Source organism: Hylaeus volcanicus, chromosome 7 (assembly GCF_026283585.1).
Source record: "Hylaeus volcanicus isolate JK05 chromosome 7, UHH_iyHylVolc1.0_haploid, whole genome shotgun sequence".
NCBI lineage: Eukaryota > Metazoa > Arthropoda > Insecta > Hymenoptera > Colletidae > Hylaeus > Hylaeus volcanicus.
The window spans coordinates 14,584,472-14,612,304 of record NC_071982.1 but is presented as its reverse complement, the minus strand read 5'-3'; the positions used below and the strand labels follow the sequence as shown (position 1 = coordinate 14,612,304).

General features: G+C 40.8%; 1 protein-coding gene across 2 annotated transcripts in view; it reads left to right on the top strand.

Annotated features, from left to right (window-relative positions):
• Window positions 1-27,833, top strand: part of LOC128879648 (synaptogenesis protein syg-2-like) — a 138,240-nt gene that overhangs the window by 97,894 nt on the left and 12,513 nt on the right. The window contains exons 5-10 of one of the 2 annotated variants that reach the window (XM_054128982.1): window positions 5,921-6,072; window positions 10,813-11,088; window positions 11,438-11,597; window positions 16,277-16,611; window positions 19,812-20,178; window positions 24,299-25,682. In XM_054128982.1, coding sequence (XP_053984957.1) covers window positions 5,921-6,072; window positions 10,813-11,088; window positions 11,438-11,597; window positions 16,277-16,611; window positions 19,812-20,178; window positions 24,299-24,363 — 1,355 coding nt within the window. In that variant the 3' untranslated portion in view covers window positions 24,364-25,682. Of the gene's footprint in view, window positions 1-5,920; window positions 6,073-10,812; window positions 11,089-11,437; window positions 11,598-16,276; window positions 16,612-19,811; window positions 20,179-24,298; window positions 25,683-27,833 lie in introns of those variants that run through there. The other variant, XM_054128981.1, reaches the window with a different exon arrangement.

Here is a 27,833-nt window from a genome sequence, read left to right as displayed (position 1 = left end):
CTGACTGCGTACCCAGTTGGTGACTCTATTCGGTAGCATACAAAATAAATCAGAAAGTACAATAAATAAAGAGGAGCTTCCTAAATTGCTGTGATTTGGTAGTTGTTCAAAATTAATTTTCGATTGAAAACAACAGAAGTGATCGCAAATACCATGAATGAATTCGCGTGGAAAATTAAGGAGATTAGTGTTCGAAATAATCGAGATGTCGAATATTGAATTCAGTCGACAAAGGCAGAGTATTAATTAGTACACATAAAAAATAAAAGGAGAGGGAAGAGATTATAAATATTTTCGTAACAATCAAATTTGAAAAATATTTTAACCCCGGTATGGATCCGTGTAACTTTCAGCGAAAGTTTAGCGAACGTTCAGAAAGTTTCAGTGAAAAAATGAAAAGAAAAGAACACCGGATAATTATGCATCAATCCAATAGTTTTTATGGATCCCGTGAGTAACCAACGATGGTAAACAATTTCCATCCGGTCACGGAAACGCAACGCCTCGGTCGTGCCGTTCGAAATCAACGTTCTAATAGCTTTCCCTCGTTACAAGCCGTGGGAAATTCCGTTTAGTGTACAAGGGATCGTCCATTTCCGGGAATCAAGATCCTTAGAAACGCGGATATAGGTATCCGTTGAGCGCCGGATGAAAGGGTTGACGGGGGGTTCGGGGGAGAGAAGAGTCAAGACGGATCACCGTATCGGTGCACAGTGCACACCGTAGCCACGAAACGGAACGGAGGAACCAATTTCAGAGAAGTGGCTACGGCTAATGGCAATTAGGGGTTGTACGAGTGACTGGTTGCGGCGGCGCATAAGCGTGCGCTGGAATTTACGAGGCAGACCGCGCGATGGGCAACGTGGTATTACAGACCGTAGTGGATACTACCGGGCTCTTGTTTTCGGTCCCGATCGTTATTAAATTTCGCCGAAGGAACGGTGAACCGAGTGGCCGCGGCTGAAGTGCCCCGGGACGATTTATAACGTGGAACACACCTCGATGGAAGCAGAACGGGAAATGTGGATCGTCGCGTGGGGCATTAAGGGGTGGTTCTGGTTTCGACTGTAGGACTGAGGGGCATTTTTGAGCGTTTCACTCGAGCGTCACACTTATAGTAAAACTGATAATGGGAGAAGGATATTTAAATTGATTAAAGAGTACAAGGGAATACGAATTGAAAGTAGTATCTTCAGATCCTTCTTGCTCGATGAAGATAATGCAAATAATTCTTCGAATCGTCCTAAAGTTATGGAAATAGGAGAAACACTTGTAATCAGATTTTGAGAAGGGTTCAGTGCCTCAATTTAAATCTTGCTTACTTTTAGCTGTTTTATATGCAACGCACTGCTCGGCGAATTACCTATTCAAATAATTTCATCGCTCGGTATTGAATATTTTAAAAAGTTCGCGTAAAAGGTTCCACTTAATATGTTGCAACCTTTCTTTGAGACTATTGAGGATACCGATGAAATCGTCTCCTTTCGCCACGGTAAAAATATTCTTCAGATTCTCGTTTGGGAGATGTAAGAAATGCAAAGAAACATTGTAGTGTAGAGTATGCCAGCAAATATGTGTCCTTACTGTCTTGTAGCAAAATCGATTCACTTATTAATAAAAGGTCAAGAGTTCCTTCTGGGATGATTTAAATTTTCATCATAAAGACGTATTTTTAGATCCTGTATTTAAATAAACGTTCTCGTATTTCAATAATCAGGTAACTACATATATTAAATAGAGAGTATAATTTGTTTTAGGAACGACTTTCATTTTACATTAATGATTAATGTGGCTACATGTCTTTCTTAAAATATAGTTAAAATCCATTTATGCATTAAAAATTCATTTCTTATATATGTGGTACACTGTTTATTTGATATAATCCTTATTAACGAAGATTGACTGCAATGTGGAACCTATCGAGTTTAGGTCATCTCATGTATCTTATTCTGTGTAATTAAAGCAGTCCAATATTGCGAGCAATAATTGCAATCAATGGACGTTCCAAGATATATGGCTGATGGAAATGGACAGGCACTATACATATCCAGTTACAGTGACAGATGTACACGTTCTAACCTATGAATTTCCGTAGCCAACGCATAAATAATGGCGTTAATAGGAAGTTCAATATTCTCCGTCGCTGGCCGTAGAAAGTTGCACGTCATAAGTAGACGTAATTGCTGTCAAACGTCTGTGCACGATAAATCTTGCTTGACACCAGCGACCGTATTTTACGACGATTAAAGAACAATTGATTTCGTATACTTTTCATGATAATTTTAGTGGGAAATTATACACAAATGGATCAAAATAAACTCTCTCATAAACTGCATGACGTATAAAATATCATTTCCAACTATATTCTTCGTGAGAAGTCTATAATATTTGAAAAGGTTTCCTTCTTATTTTCCTCGGATAATTTCATCGTAAATTAAATAGCCAATACTCTCTGCCGGAACATAGGTCCTGTGTTCTTTCAATCTGTCCCAAGCTTTTACGCGAAGCGTCATTTGCTCGAACTATTTAGTGTATTCGCCGTTGTACTGCAGCCTCCTCACGGCGAAGAAATTAAATAATTGAGATTTATCGCCTTACCGTGCCGACAGGATTTGAAGAGGTTCCTCCACGTAATGCGGTAGCGGGGATCTTCAACCCTCTCTCGCTTGTTTACGGGGCCGTAAACGTCCCGAAAGAGTCTCCTTAAACCTGCTCCTAGGCAACCGTGGCTCTCGCGAAATTCGTACATCAGCCAGTCTCGAGATTTTCGTTTCATTCCTGTAACTTCTCCGCGTTATTTCTGCACGTGTAAACAAAGTTTAGTGCCGTCGTTGTTCGCGGCCGTTGTTCCCGGGAATCGTTGGGCCACTTTCGCGCGATACTCGTTCGTTCGCGCAGGATTCAAGGAATCAACGAGACGAGTATCCTATCGCGAAGTATTTTTTATTGCGCTTCCGAGTCACTGGAGTTATGTTGTTACTTTATCGGACGGGTTTATCCCTTGATGTCGTCGCGTTGGAATTCACCAGAAAAAAAATGAATTTTCAGAATAAACGTCGTTACAAGGCAGGAGAAACTGTAGTTATCAGCTCCAGCAGTGCAGTCGTATTTATAAAACTAGAGTTAAATGAGAAAAAGGAAGTCGATAAAACTTTGGCCTTGAGTGACTATTTGGGAATAGACCAACCTTGGCCTTGAGTGACTATTTAGCATTGATCAGAGCTTTACTTGTTCTTCACCCAACACACAGACACATCGCACACTGGCGTCTGTATCCTCACGCGTGGAATTCCACGTGAATTCCTGGAATGCATTCGGGCACGTACTCCACTGGTAATTGATCTTCGCCATACAAACGATCACTCGGTTCGATTTATACCGAATGAAACATTTATTGAGTGTATCTAACATGGTGGCGATTCATTTACTCCTATATTACGACTAGCATGTACCAGGTTTACAATTTGTTGTCGGTGTTGAAGAGTCGTACACTTAGGCCAGCTTTACGCTCACATTATACGGTCTCTTGTAGCTATAAAGTTTTGCAATCGCAGTGTTTATGCACTAGAACTTGTTTAACGACTACTATGTACTTAAACGGTCCTACCGTTTTATGGCGACGAAGCATCTGGAATTTATTTCTTTAGAGGAATCCACCTTGGCTACTAATGAAATTGGATGGTGATCTGTTGGAATTGATCCAGGGTGACCGTAATAACCCCTAAAGCTGATTTAAAACCGATAAAATGAATCGTTAATTTTGTCATCCTTGATGGTTTATTTTTTATTTTGTACCTATAGAATCCCTCCGTCCCAAAGTTCCTAATTTAACGCTCACTCGTGGACAAATATCCTCCATACACTTCCTTCATACAACATAACTCGTAAGTACCTGTGGCTTGAAACTTTCTCACGGTAGCCAACCAATCATCTTATAGTAGCACCTCGACTACTTAACCTGATTGGTTTCATTAGCGATTCCCTTTGTCGCAGGCTTACATCTTTCCATTGACTTTTTAAATATTCCCTTTGTTCCGACGCAAATCGTCTCCATTTGTATAAAGCTGGTATGTTGAGTAACAATTCTGACTAGTTCTTCGTTTAACAATGGGCTACCACGATTTTCATCGCTTTCTTCAACTCGTTATTTATCCATGCTCACCTCGTTGTCGCTAAATTGCTTTACAGGACATTGTTACTTATGTGTCAGCTTTCTTTGGAGTTCGAAACTCTCCTTTTGTAATCTGGAAGCTATAGCCGCTGAATTGTTCTGAAACTTATTTCAGTCTTCCCAATTAACCCTTTGCACTCGAGGCCTTTTTTACTGGTATCTACCAGCAACTCCAGATGTTTCTTAGCATTCTATTGCCATGCATTCTAAGCTATCTAGATTTGAGAATAAAGTCATCATTACCTCGCCGACAATCATTTTATTGACACTTCGAGCTCCAAATTAAACCTAAAGAAACATTAGGCATTGTAGATTTTAGGTTAAATGCTATTTTAGAACTATCCGACTTACAACTATCAGATACCAATTCGTCTGAAAGGTGAAGAAAGAGCGGAGCTCCAAATATTTCGTACCATCACGAAGAGTGAACAATTTATAGATGCACAGGACGTTTTAGCCACAGGTCGTCATTCGGTAAACGTTTCTCGTAGTTCCATGCTAAATTAGACATTCCTGTTCCATAGTCGCTCGGAGCTGTCCGCGTTATCCGCGCGAAGAAAACGGAGCGAAGCTTCACCAGAATAATTTGCAGTTTTCACGAACGACGGAGCAAAGAGGATAAGTTCGGAAGTAGCGGTGCTCACATAAGTTAGTTAAAGTTAAGTTGTTCAGAGAGAGAGAATTTGTTTTTGCAAGTAGGTGAAAGTTGGGTATATAATGCGCTTTATAACGATCCACGACGAGTTGGGAGTTCTTACGAGATTTTAATACACACGCTAGCGCCTCGTTCACGCCACTCCCTCGTCTATTATTCCTCTCTCGCGCCAAATTATTTTACGACTCGGGGCTGAGGGGTTGCATGCTTAGGACACCCTGGTATAGGTACAGATTTCTCTGGAAAATCTGACGAATCCGCCGCAAGATGTTTCTTCCGAGCATTTCTGAGTATTTCGAAAATTCAAGCTGCTTAGAAAATAGATGAATTTCTTCTAAAGGTGTAGTTCTGTAATATACGAATACAAGCAAAAGTAGAATATTTAAAGAATGTTTAGAGTAAATCGCAGAATAATATTAAGCGTAATTTATGAATCTATAAGAGTGTCATTTCCTCTTTCATAAAACGAATTAGTGAATTTAGGTTAAGTGAAAAATAATACATTATAAGTACAATGAAATCAAGAAATGAAAAGAATTGTATGAAGAACGATACCCGAGAGAAATCATACATGGTATTTTAGTTCGAGAAGAAATTATGTACGAAACGTGCTGTGTGTACGGCGTAAAAATTGAAGAAAAAGATACTGTAGCACATATGGTGTATGAATTATGAGACGGTCTTGCCCCTCCGGACACGCGTGGCACACAGTGAAAACGAAACAAAAAGTGGCCTTAATATCTGAATTATGGGATGTACTATAAATCGCAGTGTAACTGGGTAACTAGATAACCGGAACTATAAATTAGGTTATTAAAATATAAAGTTTAACAATTTATTATACCTTGTGAAACTGCAACGAGTGATTCAATTATTTTTATCATTTCCGAAATTATCACGCAGAAATTATAATGCACAAGTTATATCAGAAATGAAAATTAATTGACAACAAATGGTTGAGAAATGTATATCAGTATTCCATAAGGACAGAAAAAATGAAATAAAACTGTTGATAAAATATTTAAAGAGTGTGTAATGGTTTGGTGTTTCTTATCAAAGTTATACGAACCCCGATTCTCCGTTTCTTTTTCCAGTAAAGCCATTGGTCGTACAGATTTTGACGAAGGAGCCTCGAGTATCCCCTGAGAAGAACTACAACGTGGAGTGCAGGACGAAGGGTTCCAGACCTAAAGTGGTAATTACTTGGTGGATGGGGAACCAGGAGATTGAGAAAATGGCGCAGAATGTAAGTTTTATCGGATGGAATTTATCCAAAGTACCAATTACGAGCACGGATGAAAATCACAGTTTTTCTATGCATGTTAATTCATACAGATGCATAATAGGATCTATCGATGCCTATCGATCCATCGACAGTCAAAAATCCATAATTGTTTATTAATATTTAATTGCGAATTAAAAAGTATCGAGGGAAGTACGCGTTCGAAACAACTTTCACCGAGACAATTGTTCCTTAATTTTCGAAGAAGTTTTTCTTCGCAGTGAAAGGGTTAACGATAAACGCCACTGCGGTTCGCCCTTCGACTCCAAGGAACATTCTCGACTTCCTGCTGGTTTTCGAAATTCGCGTCGATTCGCAAGGTAGTTGAAGTAACGAAGTTATTTCGTTTCTACTCGAACCGGTCTGGCTCCCTCGCCTTTTTCGTCCCAGTTTCGTTCGGCGTCTGACACTTTCTTGCGTATTGACGAAGGAAGTACACGAGCTCACGGACGAATCAACTGGCGACTTACCTCGCCCCTCGTCTTCCGGTCTTCTCGATAAGTTACGGAAGATCTTACCTTCCTGTTTTCACTCGCGACGCTCCTTCCACTGCCGCCATATCGAAACGGTTTTCCGGATCGTCGCGACGCCGGTTAACTTCGTCTTCGTAATCGTCGGGCGTTCGAAAAGGTGAAACGGTCTCCGACGTTTCGAAGTTGGCAACGCCTCCTCCGCTTCAACTTCCGTGGTAACTTGGAATCTTATCTCGCTTTTTGTGAAAACACGACAAAATAAGGAAGATTCGAGAAAAGTAGGAATCGTGCAAAAGATTCCATCGTTTTCGATTAGGGGAAGGCGATTTGTAGGAAAGGGAAGACGGTGGTTTGTATTTTTAGAGGCAGTCTTCGCTTTCGAAAAGTTACGCTTCGACTATTTTTGTTTTTTTTTCACTTCGGAAGAAGTTTACGGAATATCGCGTGTTTCTCAACTTTGGTAACAATTTGAAGCATCAAATGTTATGGCGATGGTGCCTTTGTTAGCAAATGAAATTCAGAAATTATTTTATCTCGGTTTTAAGGAATAAAATGATTCGTTATTATACATACGATGATATATATTGTATGGCATTAATTCTCAAATACTATTTACTATTTTTACTATTACTGTGTTTACTATTTTCAGGGGAGTTGAACAATACGATATCATTAGAATTTAAATTCATTATTACGAAAACGTATATTATTGACTTTATTCGGTAACAACATGCCTGTACACTGAACGAACTGGTTATTTAAAATACAGAGTGGCTTGTTCATTAGGAGTACCTCGAATCTCTCTTCAAGTTTAATTGAATTAAAAACTTTGAAAAAAAAATGCTTTTTGCACTCCCAGTATCGAACGCAGTTAATGCCGACGATTTTATCATCGAAAAGGTTAATAAATTGAATTTAAAAATAATGTAGAAATTTTAGACTGACTGACAGCCAAAAGGAAGAAATCTCATTTAACTAATAATAGTAATATGATAACTGCATTTAATGGCTAACTAAAGTAGACTCCAATATGATTCTGACACTCTCTGACACTCTCGTTAACTCTAATATTATTTCCGTCACTAATATTTCCATTTTATATTTAAAAAAATTTACATTATTAATCAATATGCACGTATAACGAAGAATGTATTTACGATTTCGCTATGATTTCGACAAAATTTGTAGCAATACACAAGGTGTGTATACCTTTACGTAATTGTTGATATTTTATTTTATATTTCAAGTAAATTCCAAACAATCTAATAAAAAGTCACGCGAGGAATGGAAACGAATCTCGAAATCTTACGTTCAATTCCATCTAACCGAAACCACCATAATTTCATGGAAACGTACCCTGGGATCTCTTTCCCAAGCATTGTAAAACTTCTCACGTAAAATTTCCCTCCTAAACGCAAACAGCAACGGAAGTATTCAATCGGAACGAAACACGTAAGACGCTTAAAGCTCGAAAAGGAAACCGTTGAGGCATCACACGAGAGTTTTCTTCTTCCGCGCGGACGGGCGCGAATCGATACGCAAACTAGAAACGCGGTTGAGATCAATATAATTGAACCCCCTCGTATTCGAGGCAGCTTGACTGGCGGTGAATGGAAGAATTGATGAATACACGCGGAGCTACGGCCAAACATTCCGGTGCCCTCTAAAAGGATCAGAACGTTATGAAGCGGGCTATGAACGATCTGATTTATTTTGTACTCCTATGCGGAAGAGAGCCGCGCAATTTCTGCGTGGATAAGTTTCAGCTTCTGCACACGGGCGTAATCGCGACGGTGGTCCGTATACAATCTCCCTGCAGGATATATCGACGGCGCTGTTGGACTGTCCGGAGAGCTTTATCGGGAAATTCGATCGCGTCGCAACCAAGCGAAAGCGCTATATGCAACGAAGCTTACAGCGGGGTGCGACGTGACAGCAGGGATGCGCAACACACGAGCCACATGTGACCCAAATTATTTAATGTGGCCCATGGCCTGATTTTAACGAGACAGAAGACTCTGTTGAACGCATACATCTCTAATTAGGTCGAGATATTGGTCAAACTTTAGGAATGTTTCATGTATATTCATACAAATAATTCATCCTTAAATACATATAAAAACATAACGAAAATTTATTCGAAATCTCGTAGTTTCGAATGAAATAGAAAAAGAAATACTAATTTATTTGATTTAAACGTAATATTCTCTGGTACCCATCGTTCAATACTGCAAATGATTTTCCTTTCGCATGTTTCCCTTACTCGTAGACTACTATACACGAATTTCATTTTTCCTTTAAAAAAATCCACCCTTTCTTCCTACAGCTGGCTCGGTCGCCAGCAACATTTAAGTTGTGCACCTCTGCGATAGAGGAACCACCAGCACGACAAGTGGGACGAAAAGTGAACGACGGAGAAAGAACCGTGCCAAAGAGACGAGTGAACGAGGAGAGAAAGATACAGAAAGTCGAAGTGGGACTCATGACGCGACATTCATCCTGACAAACCGTTACTTCCATTCATCGTATCCGCGATACCGATCCGGATACGCTGGCTTCCACGATATGCATGCCTGGTGGCGTTATCATTAAAATGGCATCGCGGAAACGGAAGGTTAGAGAGTGCGATAAAGAGAAACAGAAAGCACGAAGGGTGGGAGCGATAGTCACCGAACCCCCGTCGTCTCTTCATACCCATCGCGCCACGGTTTCCCTCAATTCCACGTCGGTGCATCATGAATCCCGAAAAATCGTTAATCTCTTTTCGTCCGTTTATTTTCTCGTCCCTCTTCCGTAGCAATACGCATGACCTCCGAATTGATTTTCATATTAAACACGTGACAAATTGATCGGCTAGTTTCGTCGCGCCCGTGACGAATCTGCTCGCTCTCTGTTCCGTCCGACACGACGGAACAATTACAGGAAGATCAACGAAAATTTGGCACATACTCCCGAAGCAAGGCTATTTTTTATTGTCGCGTTAATATCGCCGGAAATATCACGGTTGTGATTACACCAAGTGCTTTGACACTTAAATTTAAGCTTTTCAAAAAGTGGAGTCAATCAATTTCTGCAGTGAGATTCTGCTCACATTTAAGTCTCCTAAAATATGACCTAACGAGGAATTTCTTTTTTATTATTTTCTCTGTATCTCCGAGCAGTTTTCTACGCCTCTGGCGTATCCATAAATACCTGAAGCCAAGTGAGCCGCATAAATGGGATCACCTAAATATATATTTGGATAATCCCATTTATTCGATCCGCCGCGTAAATCATATTCCATTCTCATAGCCTTGACTAAGTTCTTTATCCTTCCCCCATTTCTTTGTCTTCGTGTTTCCCCTTTTCTGTTGTCCTTGGTAACAGCCAGCCCTGGTCGCTAATCCTTTGATATCCGCGACGTTCATGCGATCCTTTAACGGCGATCAGCTCGAGTCGCGAGGACGACTTCTTGTTGATCTCACCGATCAGACAGCATTTGCCTAATAGCGGAGCGACGCACGCTTTATTGGGAATGACTATTGATGTTGGCTTTACGCGAGCAGCGTACGCTCCACACAGGTGATTGGCGACATTTGTCTGACAGGAACGACATTGTCTGTACAGGGCTGATGGCCGACATCCGTCTTCTGGAACGATGTTCGCTCTGCTATAGCGATGGTTGACGAGGTTTGCTCCGCGAAGAGCATTGACGTATCGCGTATTGTATTCACGTTTAAAACTAGTTGTCAACAACGTGATTGGTCTTCGAGCAATTGAAACGCGTCAATCTCGGCTACGCTGTTCTACCGATCCGCGCATAATCGCGATTCTGTCGGCGATAGTCGTGATTTGTGTAAAGTGTCTGCTTAATTAGGGTTGCTGTTTGGTCGGCGTGTCGTGCGTTTCTCAACTGTGGTAACAAGTCAAGGCGAATGTTAACGCGAGAGCAGAGGAAAGGTTATAGAGTCAATGTAAATTCTGGTGTATCTATGTTGACGCTCGCTAAAGAAATCAATGGATGTCGAATCGTTGGCTTGTGAATAGAACTTTTTCAGTATGTTAACCCTCTATGGGCCGACTTTTTTTTCCTCCAAACAACTTGGCATTTAATTTGATATTTTCGGTTGACGATACTACGAGCCATTATTATTTTCAGTATTATTCAATTCAATTCAACATTAAATATACATGTGTAAATTGAAATATTTGCGTGACGATAACTGATGGTGGGATTATGTTTTGTTGGCAGTACGAGCTGGAGAATAATGAAACCCTCAGTGTCCTGAGTTTCGTGCCAAGCATCGACGACGATGGCAAATATCTGACGTGCCGAGCCGAGAATCCTTTGATTCGTGATAGTGAGTTGGAAGACAAGTGGCGGTTGGACGTGCAGTACAAGCCGGTTGTGACTCTCAAGATGGGCAAGACCTTGAATCCGGACAATATCAAAGAGGGGGATGATGTATACTTCGATTGCTCCGTCAGGGCTAATCCGAAAGTGTACAAGCTCTCCTGGTTCAAAAATGTATTTAACCCATACTAGTCACGCTATTATTTTTACAAGTCACAGTAAATGAAATTTTAGAAATGATAAAATTAACGTGACTGTTTGATGGAAAACTGTATTTCAATAACTAAATATAATGTTTCGTTATTCTCACTATTTTAACATGATAATTATTGTAACTTCTTTGTGTTTTCGTCGAAAGCAATTATTCGATTAAAAATTCTTTAGCTGAATATAATGATTTACAAGTGTAAAGGTATTTAAAAAAATTAGACAAACTCAAACACAAAAGTAGCATTCGATGCTTCATGTCGAATATCTAAGTAAGTATCATAGCGTAACATAATATTATCGTTGTTTGTTCCAGGGTAAAGAGTTAAAGAACAATGCCACAGCGGGTATCCTCCTCAGCGATCTTTCTCTGATTCTTCAAGGCATAACTCGATACTCTGCTGGTAATTACACTTGCCTTGCTGCCAATAGCGAGGGAAAGTCTGCCAGTAATCCTGTAGAGCTCCAAATAATGTGTGAGTAAACATAAATCGTATTTCAGCATACACCAATTTTTTCAAACACTGTTCGCAAATCAAATATGACATTCTCTTACCTGTTAGCCTCCACAATTCTCTTCCAATATTAAAAATTCATCTCATCAAAACTTACCAAAAAATGTTCACCTATAACGTTCTTCTATAAATAAAATTCTCGAAAATGAAACGATATGGATCAACCCTCATCTAAACCTCAAGTCAGAAATCGCTCGATGCTTAATAAATAATCAAAGCCAAATCCGTTTCTGACTTTTAATTAATCGATCGACATCCCGCGCTAGATAACGACCAAGAAAGAAACTTCGTTTCCGTCGCACAACAGTTTGGAGAAAAATGAATTCGAGGAGCACAAAGTTGGTCTAATCACGGGTCCCCCTTGGCCTGGCACTCGTTAATCACAAGAACAACGGAAGAGGTCGCGAATAGATCGCAGTTCGGGGTTGATATTCCCGGACCAATTCTCTAATTTGCCAGCTCTCGCCTCGAGTCCTCGATAATTACTTAATCGATGGCAAGTGGCAACAGAGTACGCCTAGCGGGAATCGGGCTCGAGGGTTGCTTCGGTGCGTTGCTGGAAAATCAGCGCGAGAGGTCCGAGGGGGAGGAATGTATGCCGAGGACCGCGGATGGGATGGATAGTTTTCTGTAAAACATACAGCGCGAGTTATTCTATTAGAATGGGTTGGTACCCGTGGCGGTGGCCCGGCGTATCTGCATCTTGTAAATGACCTAAGAGGGAAGGAAGGACTGCGATGCATATTCAATGTATGTAAAGCGCGGCTGAATATTCATGTGTAGGTGAACGCAGCCTGGCAATGTGCTAAGCTAGGCCAGAGGGCGACGGGGGATGCGCAGAACTAAAGGGAACCGCGAAACCATCGTAATGTTTTAACCCTCGTTCCTCCCCCATGCAGTGTTGACATTGGTCCAAAGCCGAGTCACTCAACAATTTCGAAGATTGCTACGTCCCCATCCTCGGATGGCGCTAAGAATTTCTGCGGCGCTATGGGGGTGTTATCGGAAGCTGTAGTTGTGATTTCAGGGGTGTAGAGTCTCGATTATTGCGGGACAGCTGGGTCTAAGACTGTTGCGATAATCGAGGGTACTGTCACGACTAGGGTAACCGATTGTACCAGGGTCAAAGAAAGACACGAAGTTTAATATTTTCTGTTTCGTTACTTTATTAAACAGTAGAATAGTCAGAAACCACTATCTCACTTCACTCGACATAAAATTAGAAAAGTAATGCAAGGTTCGCTGCATAAGTACCTGTTACCGACGAGAAGATTTTTCCAAGAACTGTGGATTTCCTAATTTATGAACATTTCTTAATTTGTTGATGCTCTTAATGCATATAATTAAAAATCACTCGGTAAAATTTTCCGTTAAAAGTACAGTTTATTTTACTGTTTCTGTACACCTTCAGTAATCATATGAATTGGCAGTCTTATAAAAAAGTTAATCTGTTTTAATTACCTTCATTCCAGTTTTGCTTTCCTTTGCCCAGTGTAAAGTCTGACGCGTGTAAGAAATCTGAGAGTATTAATCTCGTTAAGAAAATTGAAGTCTTCAAACGCGCTGTGCATTGCCGGATGGATAAAATATTATGAATCATTTTCATGAATACCATTTTTCATGAAATCTTTTCAGTTGCATCGTAGCTCCCTTTATACGTTCAGAAGCATATTACAGGATATTTGAGCCATTCTAGACTGATAAATATAATAATGAAAATTAAATTTATTTCTAATCAAACTAATAACAGGTATGACAACATATAGAGATATTAATATCCATATACAAACGTTTAATTAATTGAGCGTATGCATTTGCCTAAAGCAAAGTGACAGCCTTCACTAACCCACAGGTGCAGGACCAATCCTTCGGGCGCCAGTCGCCAAAATTACACATGTCCTTGCAACTTCTGCAGGATGTGAACTCATACAACTCTCTAAAAACATGCTGTTGAAGCACACAAGTCACTACCTAAGTACCAGTCCTAATTCCATTGTGGTAAAAATGAAAAACTTGAGAGAATAAAGAGAAATGAATTCACTGGATATTTAAATCTATCGTTGTGTATTTTTTCTAAGTTGCCATTTAATAATTGAAACCAATACTTATAACTCTCCACTGGTTTAATTCCTGGATAATTTCGTGTGATATATGCCTCGCGTGTCGTTTACTTTAGATCCTGATAAACCTGCCCTTTTGTTGCGTTGTTAATTCCCTTCGTCCTAGCCAGGAAACTGCTTGTCACGCTGCTCGTGTCCTCTGTTTTCTATATATGTATATAATATCCCGTGCGGTACTCCTAGAACTCTCTAATCTGTGTATGCGACGAAACACTCTTCCTTACACAGTACACACACTTTTAAACGCGCTTGGATAGGAAGTTCGTGTTTAGTCATGTTTTAAAGAACACCGCGGGTCTCGTCACTGTAGGAAAATACGTGGCTCGGAGAGAAGTACGTTTCAATGTTTATAAAACTCACCGGAGCTACGAAAATGCATTGTGTTTGGAGAAAACACCGATCCGAAGCAGCGAAACAGTATTGTCACAGGTCATCACGGTTAGCGAATACGAAAACGATGGAAATTCCTAAGACAATAGAAGCGGTCATGGTAGTCGAATCGATGACGATACACGCATCGTCTGTTTTATTCCTCGTTTATGGGACACGGACAAAGGAAAACATGTTCCATATATCGGGATGAATCAATAGGTAGTAACTAAACAAACAGTAGCTGCGGGGTTTCTATTTCACATGTAAAATAGAGTTGAGCTTAATTGCGAATGTTTACATAAGAGTATTCCAGAAATCGAGGGTCTTAGAATCTTTAGAATTTAAAGATCTAGGAATCCCAGAATTTAGAAATTTTAAATATCAGAGAATTTATAAATCCTAATATATTCAGGTCTAAGGCCTGCAGATCTCAGGACTTAAAGGTTTCAGAATCTAGAAATCTTAGGACCTAGAGATCTCAAAATTTAAAGGTTTCAGAAACTGGAAATCTTAGGATTGAGAGATATCAGGACCTACAGATCTCGATATCTAAAGATTTCAGGGCCTACGAATTGCAAGATCTACATATCTCAGGACTCGGAGACCTCGCGGCCTATAAATTGCAGAGTCTACAGATCTCAAAACCTAGAAAGCGTAGGGCGTAGAGATCCCAGGACCTAGAAACCCCGGAACTGCTGATAATGACTTACCGAAGTACATTCATCTAACTATGTTAATCGTCCTTTACACAGTCGTCGCTCGCGTCTCTTTCACCGTTGCGTGAATTTCCCCAGTGAACTCGTAAGACGATAGAATGCGTGCTAACAAGTACTCGCATATATTGACTTACCGATCGACAAACATGTTCTTGGTGATACATTGACGTTTGCCGTCACGAGGCTAATATCTCCGACTTCTCGTATTACTAATTAATTCGGCAGTGCATCAAACGCATCAGATTGAAACGGAGCCGTCTCGTGATCTGATGCTTCCGCTGTAAATCACCTCCCGTGCCATTTGGAATTTCCGTATGCCGTGGCCTATTGGATATGCCGATGTCAAGGGTATTTCCTATTAGCCGATCGATTTAATGTACCGCGAGCAAAAAGCTATCGACCTTCTTGTTTCGTTTAAAGACACCGAATTACATTCGAAGATTAGACTCTCTTGTTAGATTCTTCGTCTCATTCGATGCAACTCTGTTTTGGTTTAAATCTTGCAGTTGAATGGAATTTCTTCCTAATGAAACTTCTGCTAGATGTGCATGCTTGCAATGGATTTTAAACAATTCTTGTTTACATGTTATACGATGAATTAATATCGTTTGTTTCTTGGGAATATTGTGAGAGTATCGAACTTTAATAGCAAATGTGCAAGATTTCTTGTCATAAACATGTCTCTCGATATCTAAAGTTCCATCTAGAGCAAACACCATTGCAATAAATTATGTGGAGGACTTACTAATCGTTGAAGTAAAGAAGGATGAAGAAATTTTATTACGAAGAAACGTAGGACAACTCAAGCGTTGTCGAAGCTTGGAGACTTCCGACATAATTAGACGAAACTAAGATGCAAATACGATTACTTCGTCTAGAGTTATTACTCGACAGCGTGTCAGAGTTGAATAATGACAGGTAATTTACTCAGTTAGCATCGGGTTCTACTCCAATTCGGTAAATTGCAATAGTGATATATATGCGTAGACGTTCGGAACGGTAGCTACAACCACAACCGGCCACACCGTCTGACTTACCCTCGTGTTAGGTCAATTGGATCCGAGCGACCGTTCAGTTTATGGTTCACTCTACGGCTTCGGATTTGGAATGCGCGTTTAACAATATTAAACTCCAACTTCGTGTCGATTTATTCTTCTGTTCCCTTTTTACATTTACACTATTTATGAAAAGAACTATCGATTATATTTATCCGTGAAAATATACGTTACATTTCATACATTAGATACAAAGGGTTGCGCAATTAACCCTTTTATAAGCTTTATTTTTTTTTATTTTAATTTTCACAAGCAAATTGACCACTTCGAAAGAAACAATTATTACTACTCGAACGGTACTATTTTATTAATATTACTCTTTCCTTGAAACATGGTGAAGGAACGGTAATGGAGTGAATTGCAATGCATGTTCGCAGATATCCCAGTATGCAAGGAGGGTAGAAGCGAGGTGGTTGTCGGCGCCTTGAAGCAGGAAACCGTGTCGTTGGTTTGTTCCGTTGAGAGTCACCCAGCACCGTTGACCTTCCACTGGACATTCAATAATTCTGGAGAACTGATGGAGGTACCTCATACCCGTTACTCTCACGTGCCAGCGCTCGGGACACCGTCCGTTGCCGAAAGCCTGAAGGAGTACCAGCAGTACCACGGATCCAGGTTAAACTATACACCAGCGACGGAAATGGACTACGGCACGGTGGCGTGCTGGGCGAGCAACCAGGTTGGCAAGCAACGGGTGCCGTGCCTCTTTCAGGTAAATGTGCCTCTCCTATTTTTCATCAACTGTACTAGCCACGGTTGCGAGCCCTAGGAAAGGCGCGCACAACAGCGTTTATAAACGAATCAGGTATTTCAGCAAGGTGGTCTTTTCTAGCTTAAAAATAAAACGAAGTCATTCTATCGCGACTGGTCTCGTTGAAAAGGAAAATAGTTTTAAATCTGACCTGAATCTATCTAAAATGACATATACGCGAATCCTAAGATTTTTTTGTGAAGATCATTTGACAAACTTACTTTATTGACAGACAGTAACGAAACATTGAGAAACCATAAGTATGAACAACAGAGCGAGGAAAAATTAATTCTTTATAGCTACGAATCAAATGAAATAACCATATAAAAATATTTTTTTATTCTCCGAGTTTTTCTGGTATCTCGATTCACTTCGTGTGTCCTTCTGGAAGCTCGAAAGTAAATGTGTAAAGGAAGCCACTATAATTTGAAAAAAAATGTTTCCTTTGTCAGGTTCCCACGATTTACATTTCTTTTTTTTTTTTTATTTTGGCCTATCCGTTTACTTCTTTATTTTCACCCTCGAGCGCGTATCGGAGGGAAAAGAATAAAAGATTTAACTTTGAGTTTCCGACTGACATGCACGTTTTGAGCATCAACACGATTTGACCATTTTCGCAATGACAATCGGTGCGCTCGTGTGTGTGAGTTGCGATGTCTTCCGAACGAACGAAACGAGAAAAATGGAACTTGATACCCGACTTTAGCTCTGCTAACAGAAAAACGCTCTTATTGGAATTGGGGAAAAGGAAATTTGATACAGAGGAACAAATATTTTATTATTTATTCAAGAGTGAACGATTTCATTTCAGCAATACGCGTATGTTTAAAGTGCCTACTTCGTGTTTATGTAAGACTGCAGATACAATTTTTATTACACTTTTACAAAATCTCTTCCAATTTTAGTATTATTCGAATACAGCAAAGATTGTTAGACGAAGCAGGCGAGTTACCTGTTGACGTAATAACAGACTCTACGTCGAATTGTTCCGATAGCCGTGAAAAAATAGTAGGTGACACGAATCTTTGAAAGCAGATTGCGCGGTATAGTTGGAAAAAACAAGACCAGGAATTGGTTCGATTAGAGGGAAATGCTGATTCCACTTTGCCGATACGTTATTCGAACGCTACGGCCGTCATTGCCGATTGGACGTGCAAACACAGAATTGCTTTTAATGGTTCGGAATCGAATTCCTTCGAAAATGGAAAATGGTTGGCCAAGGTAGATATTTGATGGATGTCGGCCGACTTTCACATTCTCCCCTAACTCTCTAACATAGGTCATCGACGATACACCTAGCAAACATTTCGAAAAAGACGTGTCCGTGTTCGTGGGGAATTTCAAATTTTATGTTTCAGTTTCAAAGTGTATTAAACGTTGGATATTCGCGGCATTAAAATATGAATCACGCGGTTCATCATTTACCCGCGGACTTTCAATGGTCGTAAAAAAGGAAAGTAACTTGGGACCGCTGGTTAAAAGGTTAATGAATCTCTGGAACGCTCGCTCGAGTTTGACAATGAATCTTTTATTCTCCGGGTCATTCAGTTCCCTTGAATGCAAATTTTCGTGTTTGCGTTTCGGTTCCCTTAATTAATTCTCTTATATTTATTGTAGGAGAAGTTGATCATTAAGAGGCGTTCGCAATTCCTAATCGTTGCACTGTTTCGAGTGGATTGCAAATTGTGTACCAGCGTTATGAACGCTTAATTCGCATTAGTATTTCGTAACTAAAATTCATATCTGTCAATATTGGTATACAGTGTGTTATAGCATTTCGAGAATTTATCGCTACTTCGTACGATTTTATTACGAATTAATTTCAAAAATTTACCGAATTGGAATGTTATCCTCGAATGGGATACAATTAATGTAAATGGTGAAATTCTTGTAAACTATTAGAATTATTAATTGATATACAAGGTTGTCCATTTTTAGCATGAAATCCATATTTTGAAAGTGTAATAAAGGAAATTATGGGACAATTTTCTATCGCATAATCAGATGTGTATGCGAATACTTATGCAAATGGGTATTTCTGTAACGATGTGTAACATCTTCAAACAATCCTATCAATCAGCCCGAATCAATTAATTCAGTCAGCACAATACCGCATGATAGCTACATGGATCTATTCAATCTAACCGTAGTTATATCTATCATGAATATCCTACTTGCGTGTACACACATATACGCATCCATAGACCCGCAAGGATACACACACGGAAAGGGTTGCATTACATGCACGTCGAATTTACAGTTATTTTCTCCATAAATTCCATATATTGCGTACTCTTCCATCGCACTCCAAATGCATTTCCATCGCCATCGATCAATCACACTTGCAAAGAATACTAAGGTAGCCTTTCTGTCGTTAGAGTACTGTAAGCCTAGCTTCATTTGACGTGCGCGTGGAAATACTGAACGGAGAGGATTTAGCGAATCCGGCTTTTGTTGAGCTCCGGTGGAAATCCTGCGTCTTGCCCGCTGTGCCTCCGGACAATATTGCGAAAACGTTACATGGGAAAAATTATTTGAATTACAAATATGGCGGTCGGTAGAATTGATGAAAGTCTTTTCTTTGCGAATGGAAATGCTTAATGGAGGTAATGCCACCAAGGAAAATATTACGAAATAAATAGAACTATTTTCTTTCTTATTTCACGTTGTTTGCAACGTTTATGTATTCGTTATAAGCCATGAAATGTTTGAAACAATTTGTACGTATGATGGTTATTTTTACTGTTCCGTGGAATTTTTATTATTAAATACTTTGCGGGAAATTCAATGTTTTCTTTAATTTAGCATGTTGGACGATTCGGGGTGGATTTGAAATTAAAATAATTAATATTTTCCTCGCGTGTGGATACGTAAGACATCGAACCATTACCGCTTTGAACGAAACTCCTTGTATAAAAATTTTCGATAAAAATTTTCTCATGCGAATTCAGTACATCCGTTCCGGTGTGTATTTTCATGCCGCCCGTAAACATTGAATAAAATCGCATACGCGCTTGCAAAATACAGGAAAAACAGGGACTGCTGGTGCGTGTTTCATTCTCGTCACCCTGCAGCGGCGTGATAGTTTTCCAAAGAGGAAAAGAATCAAAGCTCAGCCCGATATTCGATGAAAAACAAACGTTCGTTATTTTTTATTTCAGGTGATAGCCGCAGGCAGACCGTACGCTCTGCACAATTGCAGCGCGACGGAAATGTCCGCGCCTCTGGACATCGAGGAGCTGGGGGTGAAGTCTGGAACCGGGTTGCTGGTGCGTTGCTTGGAAGGATACGACGGCGGGCTTCCAATTTACAGCTACCAATTGGAGGTGGTCGCCGACGAAGACGGCGGACCGACTCTGCTCAACAAAACCATCCCTGCGAGTCCGAGCGGACCGGCTTTCAAGGTAGCGGGCCTAACGACTGGACAGAGTTATCGACTTTTTCTGTACGCGATTAATGCGAAGGGGAGAAGCGAGCCTGCCATTCTCGAGCCAGTGACTCTGAAAGGTGTCGCCATGTACACGACAGGTGAGTGCATTGACTTCCTAATACGCCTCGTGATTAATAAAGGAGTTTGATAGATGTCGAATCGACCTACCGATAAGAAAGTTGATTCTGTGGGTATTTCCTGCTATTTCGAGCCCCTTTGTTTCGAGATCGTGGCTCGCGCGCTGCTGATATTGTTTGTGGGATAGTGGTTTTCTAGAGGATTGGCCTAAAATTGAATGCAGCTTTTTAATGCAATAATGGATATTTTGAACAGTGCATCTCTATGTGTTTAGAAACAATCACGCGTCGTTAAAGAACATCGAGGATACGAATCGTTAACTAAATAGTATCGCTGAAAGCATATAATCACAAAAGGTACCATACGGTTAATCTATTGTTATGTTCAACGATAAACGGTTCAACTTCTCTTTGACTGTCACATTTTTCACATTTTCATCCGCTACTTCATCAGCTACTTCCTATTGTACTTGTTCCGATTATGAATTACAATGTCTGGCAATCACGCAATGATTGAAAGCAAAAACAATTAAACGAAAATAGCCTTTTTTTTTAAGAGAAGCGATAAACGAATGGTAATTACTCGGAATGGCAATTACTCCACTTTTAATTGCGATTTCGATATTGATATTCGCGGCGTGTAGAGTGTTTTCGAGGAACTTGTGTTTTGTATGCATGCCATAAAACATGCCAGAATAACATTCTGTTTTACTGTGCATCGTTTATTAACTTCCATTCGGTGATGAAAAGGGTGATACATAATGAACAAGTTGGAAGTTTGAGATAAGCTACACAATTTTAATTAACATATCAAAATCCTGGGTAAATGAAAAATATTATGGCGAAAAATTAAATATTTATTTACACTGTGGTTATCGTAAATGTTCGGCAATTACAGGAGAAAGAAATTATACGTTTTGCGAAACGAATTGCAGAGTAAATTATTTTATTTTACGTCATGTTGCATTTTGCTTATTTCGTGTTTTTACGCGTTAATCAAAATTACATAACCTCATCGATTTCCGATGAAACGTTTCCGTTGCGTTTATGTCATCATCATGCAGACCCAGTAATTTTAATATTTGGAAATCAAAGTCATCGTTTATTTCATTACGTGTCAATATCTTCCAACTGAACCGCTTATTTTCGTTTTATTTAAATTAATGTAATTCAAGTATCACTGAAAATGCTCTAAACGTTATGAATAATATTTTGCTTCTTTTAGGATTCTTTGATAACCAATAGAATAAATTTGTTAATTAAATATTATACAAGCATTGATGGCTTGGCTAGTTGACAACTGCCATGTTATAGTTATCCTTGGCTCTCTTTATAAAATGAACATGCTAAAAACTAATTATTCTCCATCTTAAATTTCTTCTATTCTAGTTGACCTTTATGTCTCTACGATCTCACATTTTCTATAATTTCCATCAAACTATGAGTACGTTAACCAGGAAAAAGTACTTATTGTACGTAGAAGAATGGTCATGCCTAACTAAAGAATACAAAACATTCCAAGACTAGAATTCAGCGGGACCAAGAATCGCGGACGTCAGAAATGAAACTGGACGCTTGTATCTGTACGATTCTGTAATTCGACTGGAACAAAGTTATTTACATTATCGAGTTCAGCAAAGCGTCGAGAAGTTTTCTCGTTACCGGCGATGATTATTTTCGTATTATCTCGAGGGCGGAAAGGGAAGTCTGAGAAAACTCGGACGCTCGCGAAACGAACTTCTTGCCGTTGACAAACACAGAAGAAGAAACGGAAGTCTCAGCAGCGAGTCCGTTCTTGAGCTCCGGTCCGGTCCGATGAACGGAGTAGAAAATGATCGAAGTAAACAATAAATTGGAAGACACAGTTAGAGATGATATCTGGTACTTTTAATCGAATATCGAGCTCGACGCCCAATACAGCGTGTCCTGTGAAACTGGGGCGGATTCTATCGCTGAAAAAATTGAAAATAGAGAAAAGAAGTTTACAGCGGCTGTTGGAAGTTTCCTGTCAAACTATGGTTTCATTATTATGTCTTCTACGGAATGTTTATTATGAGTACAATCGCTGTTGTATTGGTATTATGTACAAGGGAACAATAATTTGTAAATAGTTAAAGAGGATTCTATGGATCTTTAGGAAATAAGTTGATCGCTCAAAGAAGGCTTTGTTGAATAGACCTGAAACATTGTTTACTTTTATAATGTTTAATGGACGTGTAAGAACCTTCGGAATTAAATTCTTTCTACCTCAGCAATAGTTATTAAAATAACAACTAACACGATTGCTCGCGAATAGGCATGTCCAATAATGATTCAGATAGTTTCCTGAAACGTATTTCATGTTTCAAATATACCTATACAAAAACGTACATTTCAATACTCCTAAAACAAAGTGTCGAATACTACAACAAATTCTCTATTTCTGCAAAAAAAAAAAAAAACTACTGACACCCCCGTGACGGTAAAGTCATCCCCAACCATAGCTTTTCGAAAATCAAACAAAACAAAGTATCGCCTATCAAAAATCGGCCAACACTCGCAGATATAAAATGCCGACTGAAGCGAAATCGGCGAAAGCAAACCCATCGTTCTCGTTTTCGCGCGCGTTGACGAAATTCATAGGGAAAAAAAAGGTGGGCTTCCCATAACAGCCACCGGCGTCGTGGTTAGTGTCCGTGCCAGAAGTGTCCCTGGGCTGTGAAGGGTGGAAGGTTTTTCATAAAGTGACGCATCGCCTCAAAAACATTGATTTTATTATTCTACAAAAGATTCGTCACGTATTATTCTTAAATATTTGTTTCTTTAAAGAATATACTCTTTTTTAGTTATTCAGGAGCAATATTTTAAATTCCATTTTAGCAAGCGTTGCCACTGGGAGGTGGGAGGTTTTTCAAAAAGCAACATATTTATTCTGTTACTACCCACCTATTTCAATTGCCTCACAGCATTTTTCACCATATAGCGAGACATGAATTTCGGGTGTTCGAAAATAAAAAGTTTTTCAATCTTAAAACATTGAAGTCAATTAACGCATGGCCCGCGTGGCTCGTTCGTATAGACCACGCCTATTATACCTGCGATAGGTGAGACAAGGCTGGCGGATATGATTGCAATTGCGCGTATAGTCCGAGCGGACGCGTCAGTACTGCAATTAGTCGGTTAACCGACCCTCGAACGCACCCCGTCACCGAGACCTGCACCCTCAGGCCCACCATAAGGGACCCCCTGTGTGGTCGGGGTTGTTGCAAGCTCGCGCGCAGAGTCGAAGGAGAGACGTGGGCTCTGGAAACTGGCGGTGGGTTGGCTTGTAACGCTGAACGCAGCGGAACGCAACCGCAGGTATCGGGCTCTGCGGACCTTGCAATTAACAAAACAGATTACACTCAATCAACGAACACCTGTATCTACTCTGTACGTGCGTCGAAACTGTTTGGGTGGCCCTCGTTGCACGTCCACGGAGCCTGAGAATTTATGATAAATACCCACGCTCCATGACCGTGCACTTGGTCATACGTTTATTTATAGTAGGAAGTATCGGGTTGTTTGAAAAGTCCACGTATGTGGATATACTATACAGTATACAGCTTGCAGTTAAGCATATTCGTCTAGAATGATAACATGAAAATGTTTCGTTTGTATAATAATTTCATTGCAATTCATTTCTGAGTAAAATAATAAATATTTCCATTGTCAGATCATCTCGCAATAGCTTGCAAAGTGTCCATTACGATTTAATCTCCAACGATAAATCGCTGATGAAGAATAAAGCCACTAAGTTACCTACGCGAAATCGAACCAGTCGTTCCTATCAAGATTCAAATCCCCGAGAGATTCTCAGGGCGACGCGTTCGCGACCTCAGGGTATCGTAGAGCATCGTCGCGCGTGTTTGTCAATTTGCGCGCAGCGAATTCCTTTCCGTCCCAATGGGGGCTCGGTTATAATAGACCTAATCCGAACGGCTCTGACAGCGTAATGGAAAGTCGTTGATAACATACGGTCGCAGGTCAACATCTGGTTAATTCAGTTTACCGCCGATTTTCAGGGCAGCCAACCATTCCGAGTCTCGAGCTGCCATCCCGCTCGCAAACCGCCTTCTTCGTCCTCGTCGCTACCTTCTGCCTCCTTCTTCTCTAATTCCAGCACGTCTGACTTTGCACAACAGACTCCTTGTGTGCGAGGGTGGCGAGGTGCAAATATTGATTTGACGACCATAAGCTTGCGGCGCTGATTTGCCCGAAGGACGGCACGGCTGCGAACCATCGAAGCCAATTTGCGGCCTCTTTGCTTTGTCCACGTTTGCTGGTACGCCATCGAGGTCGGTTCGCCAAGAAAGTCGTCGTGGAACTCCTTTGTAGCATTCGGCGTATCGGTCTGCTCGGGATCAGCATAACAACTGCCACATTGTCGCGGAAGCAGCGTTTCTGGAGACGATATTTTTATACCATCAGGAATTTATTAAGTTTTCATACGTATATTTCTATAAATAATCACTCTTACTTAGTTATTAAAAAACAATATTTTAGATCCCTTTTTAGAAACCCGTTACTACCAGCAATTTACTAGGTTCTCATACATAAATAACAAGATTTATCACCTTTCCCCAAAAATTCCTATCTTTAAAGAATTACTCTTTCAACGAATGGTAATCTATTATACAATGTAACATTCCACAGATCCCCCGAAGAAGACCGAATATGTAAAGTAACGGTTGTAAAAAAAAAAAAAAAAAGAAAGAATGGCTATTTATCACCTCCCTTCCATAGCGTCATCTTTGATATCTCGCCGAGTTTTTCTCCCGGCCGCGGTTTTTCTCCCTGCGCCACTATCATTTCCTCGTCAGTCTCCGCGGCAAGGGTGCGTGTGCCCGAAGAAGAACCCATCCCTATTCCTCGCTCGACGACCCGCCCTCTTAGAAAGAACCGGAGGGGTAAAGGGACACGTTATCCCGCGAGGAATAAGGAAACCTTGGCCCATGGTTAATTTTCCTAATGGATTAGCCGGTGATCATTCAACGAGGCCTTGCCGCCGCGAAAATGGAAAGCCCGGACTGACTGTAATTCTCTTCGCGCTCGGGCTCCACCGTGACGGGCCTTTCATTCTCCGCGTTCATTTTCTTGCACCGTCGCGTTGCGCTGCGTCGTGTTAGCGTTTTTCTTCCCCGACTCGCGACAGAAGGAATTTCTCGCCGATGCCTGAGAACCGTCTTCCTTTCCGCGTGTCCCGGGCGGCGTTGTCTCCGACGAAGAACCGACTCGTTTCGGATCTCTGCGTTTCTGAACACGTCCCGTCGTTTTGCGCCGTTACCTTGGATCGAGATATCGCACAGAACGCGAGCACGTTCCCGGTGTCATTTGTTTCCCCTCTCTTTGGAATTACTCGACGACTCGAGTGTCTCCCGCGACACGGTTCGGGCGAACGAAAGGCGACGGCGATTTGGGAAAGATGGAGATTTTGAAAAAAGAACTCGTAACCTTCCACCTCGATATGTATCTTTACATCTCAGCACTCTTCGTCAAGTTCTCATGTAATCAAGTAGTAGTTACAACTCGGAGAGGAAGTCTTTTCATCCCCCGCGACGAATGGAATATGCTTCTAAAAGTTTGGCCACAAATTCCCAGGAACTCGACCCCTTTTATTGTTTCCGATTGGATTTTCGTGTCACAAATTTTGAATGAAACAGTTTTCGAGAAAGTTACCCACACCGTCGGCGCGCGGCGACGGGGGTTTTTAGCGTCGATGGCGAAGAAAGTTTCGCGGCGAGATGCTTTCAAAATTTCGGTAGGAAGCTCCTCACTTCCTCGCAACTCATCCCTGGCTCCTCGCAACTTTTAATCGTTTAAAAATTAATAAAAATTACATGTTCAGCCATATCCACCCTTCGAGGCTAGCGTCCAATTCAATTTTCTAAGAGTTTTAAGATACGTCTCGCGGAAACTGGGAAAAGTTGCAGCACGGCGGACACGTTCCTGGAGAGGGAAGTTTGTCAATATTACGTAACGCATCCCGACTCCGTATTTCATCAATTTTTCACCGATATCAAATTCTAGATGGCCAGTAATGTAATTAAAATGATTCCGATTATAAATTTTGCTCTTACCATTAAAAGTAGATTCTGAGTAGAATTTCCGAAAATAGAAGAACGAATTATCTCGAATTCCCTTATCGATTGCAAGCAGGTCTAACGGCAACCACGTTACTGCGCGTGGCATTTCGAGCAAGCAAGAGCATTAACGACGAAAAGAGATAAGCAAATGACGCATCGCAGAGGGATCACCGAAGAATCAGTGACATCGAATTTCAAGTCGAGCAGCTGCAGAAAAAGAGATTGTATGCCTTGGGGGGTTGCTTTCCCTTCTTGACTTAGCAGGATATCAGCTACGCTCGCGAACTCCTCGACAAGTTTCAGCATTCAGTTGGACCGAACGTCTGGATTGTATGCGCGGTGGTCCGTTGTTTGGCCCGGAGCTGGCACGCGGATGGTTTTAGAATGCAATTCTTCCGAAATTGGTTTCGGGTTTCCGCAAGATTGCTTCGATTTAGAACGAATTGTCTCGTTCGCCTTAAGGCCAACCCACGGCGCACTTCCGGCCAGCTTAGAACGCAGAAAAGTTCCGGCAAACTCGACGACTTCCGAACTTCGTGCGGGGAACGGGGTACCTTTTAGCGGATGCATTCTTGTTATTTTCTTTCGCGAGCGCTTGGATCGATCTTCATCCCTGCGGTGGAGCGAAAGAACACGCCAGCTTGGGCTTAGATCATGCCAAATTCGTTTCGACTCTCTGGTCAATTTGCAGTTCGCTGCCACGTGGCTGGTCGCGGTAATGGAATTCTTTGCGGTGATCTAATATATTTTTAAGGCGATTTTCTGAACGCAGAGAGTCGATCGTTATCTTGTCGTATATTATTGATTTTGATGTTTGAAAAAAAAAAATTCTTATCAATAATATTATGAAGCACGTACTCTCCAAAACGTGCATGGTTCTCTGAACGACGATACTTGACAGAACGAAGAAGGAAATTTTTTGAAAGTAAGAATAAAAGAATACTAAATATGTAAAGTAATACAAATGGAAATGTCACGATGCTCTTCAAACTGTTACTTACGTTTCCCAGCTGTACGTAACAACGTTATACGTCAAGTTTCCATTTTTCGCGGCCTCCGTCTTCCGATTCTCGGAGCGTGGAATTCCAAACGCATCTGCTGCGCCGGAGCACGGAAATTCCGTTTCACGGGGGAGTGTTAACAGATAGCTTAGACGACAGTTGGCACCTGTCACCTCGCGAGAAGGGCTGCATAATGATTTCAAGTGCATGGCACTTGGGCGTTTTGTTTCAGTCCCGTTGTGTCGGCATTGTTTATGCAAGCAGAACAAAGTGCACGGTCAACACGACGTTACGACGCGGAGTGTCTTAAGTGCATTCAAATTCCGTCCTGAAGAAATTGCACTCATAAAGGACGAGGACCCTGTTCACTTAGAATTCTCGACGATTTTCTACGTTATTTACTCTTTGTTTACCGTGAAACGATGGGACGTGAATAAAGAATCGACGGGTTAACGTTGTCGTCGTTCACTCTTGCACTTATCCTCCATTACCTGCCACTTCATTGGCCATTTGCTCGTGGCTCCTCTCGGGAGGAATTTCCTCGGAATGTTGATGCACCGCAACGTCATTA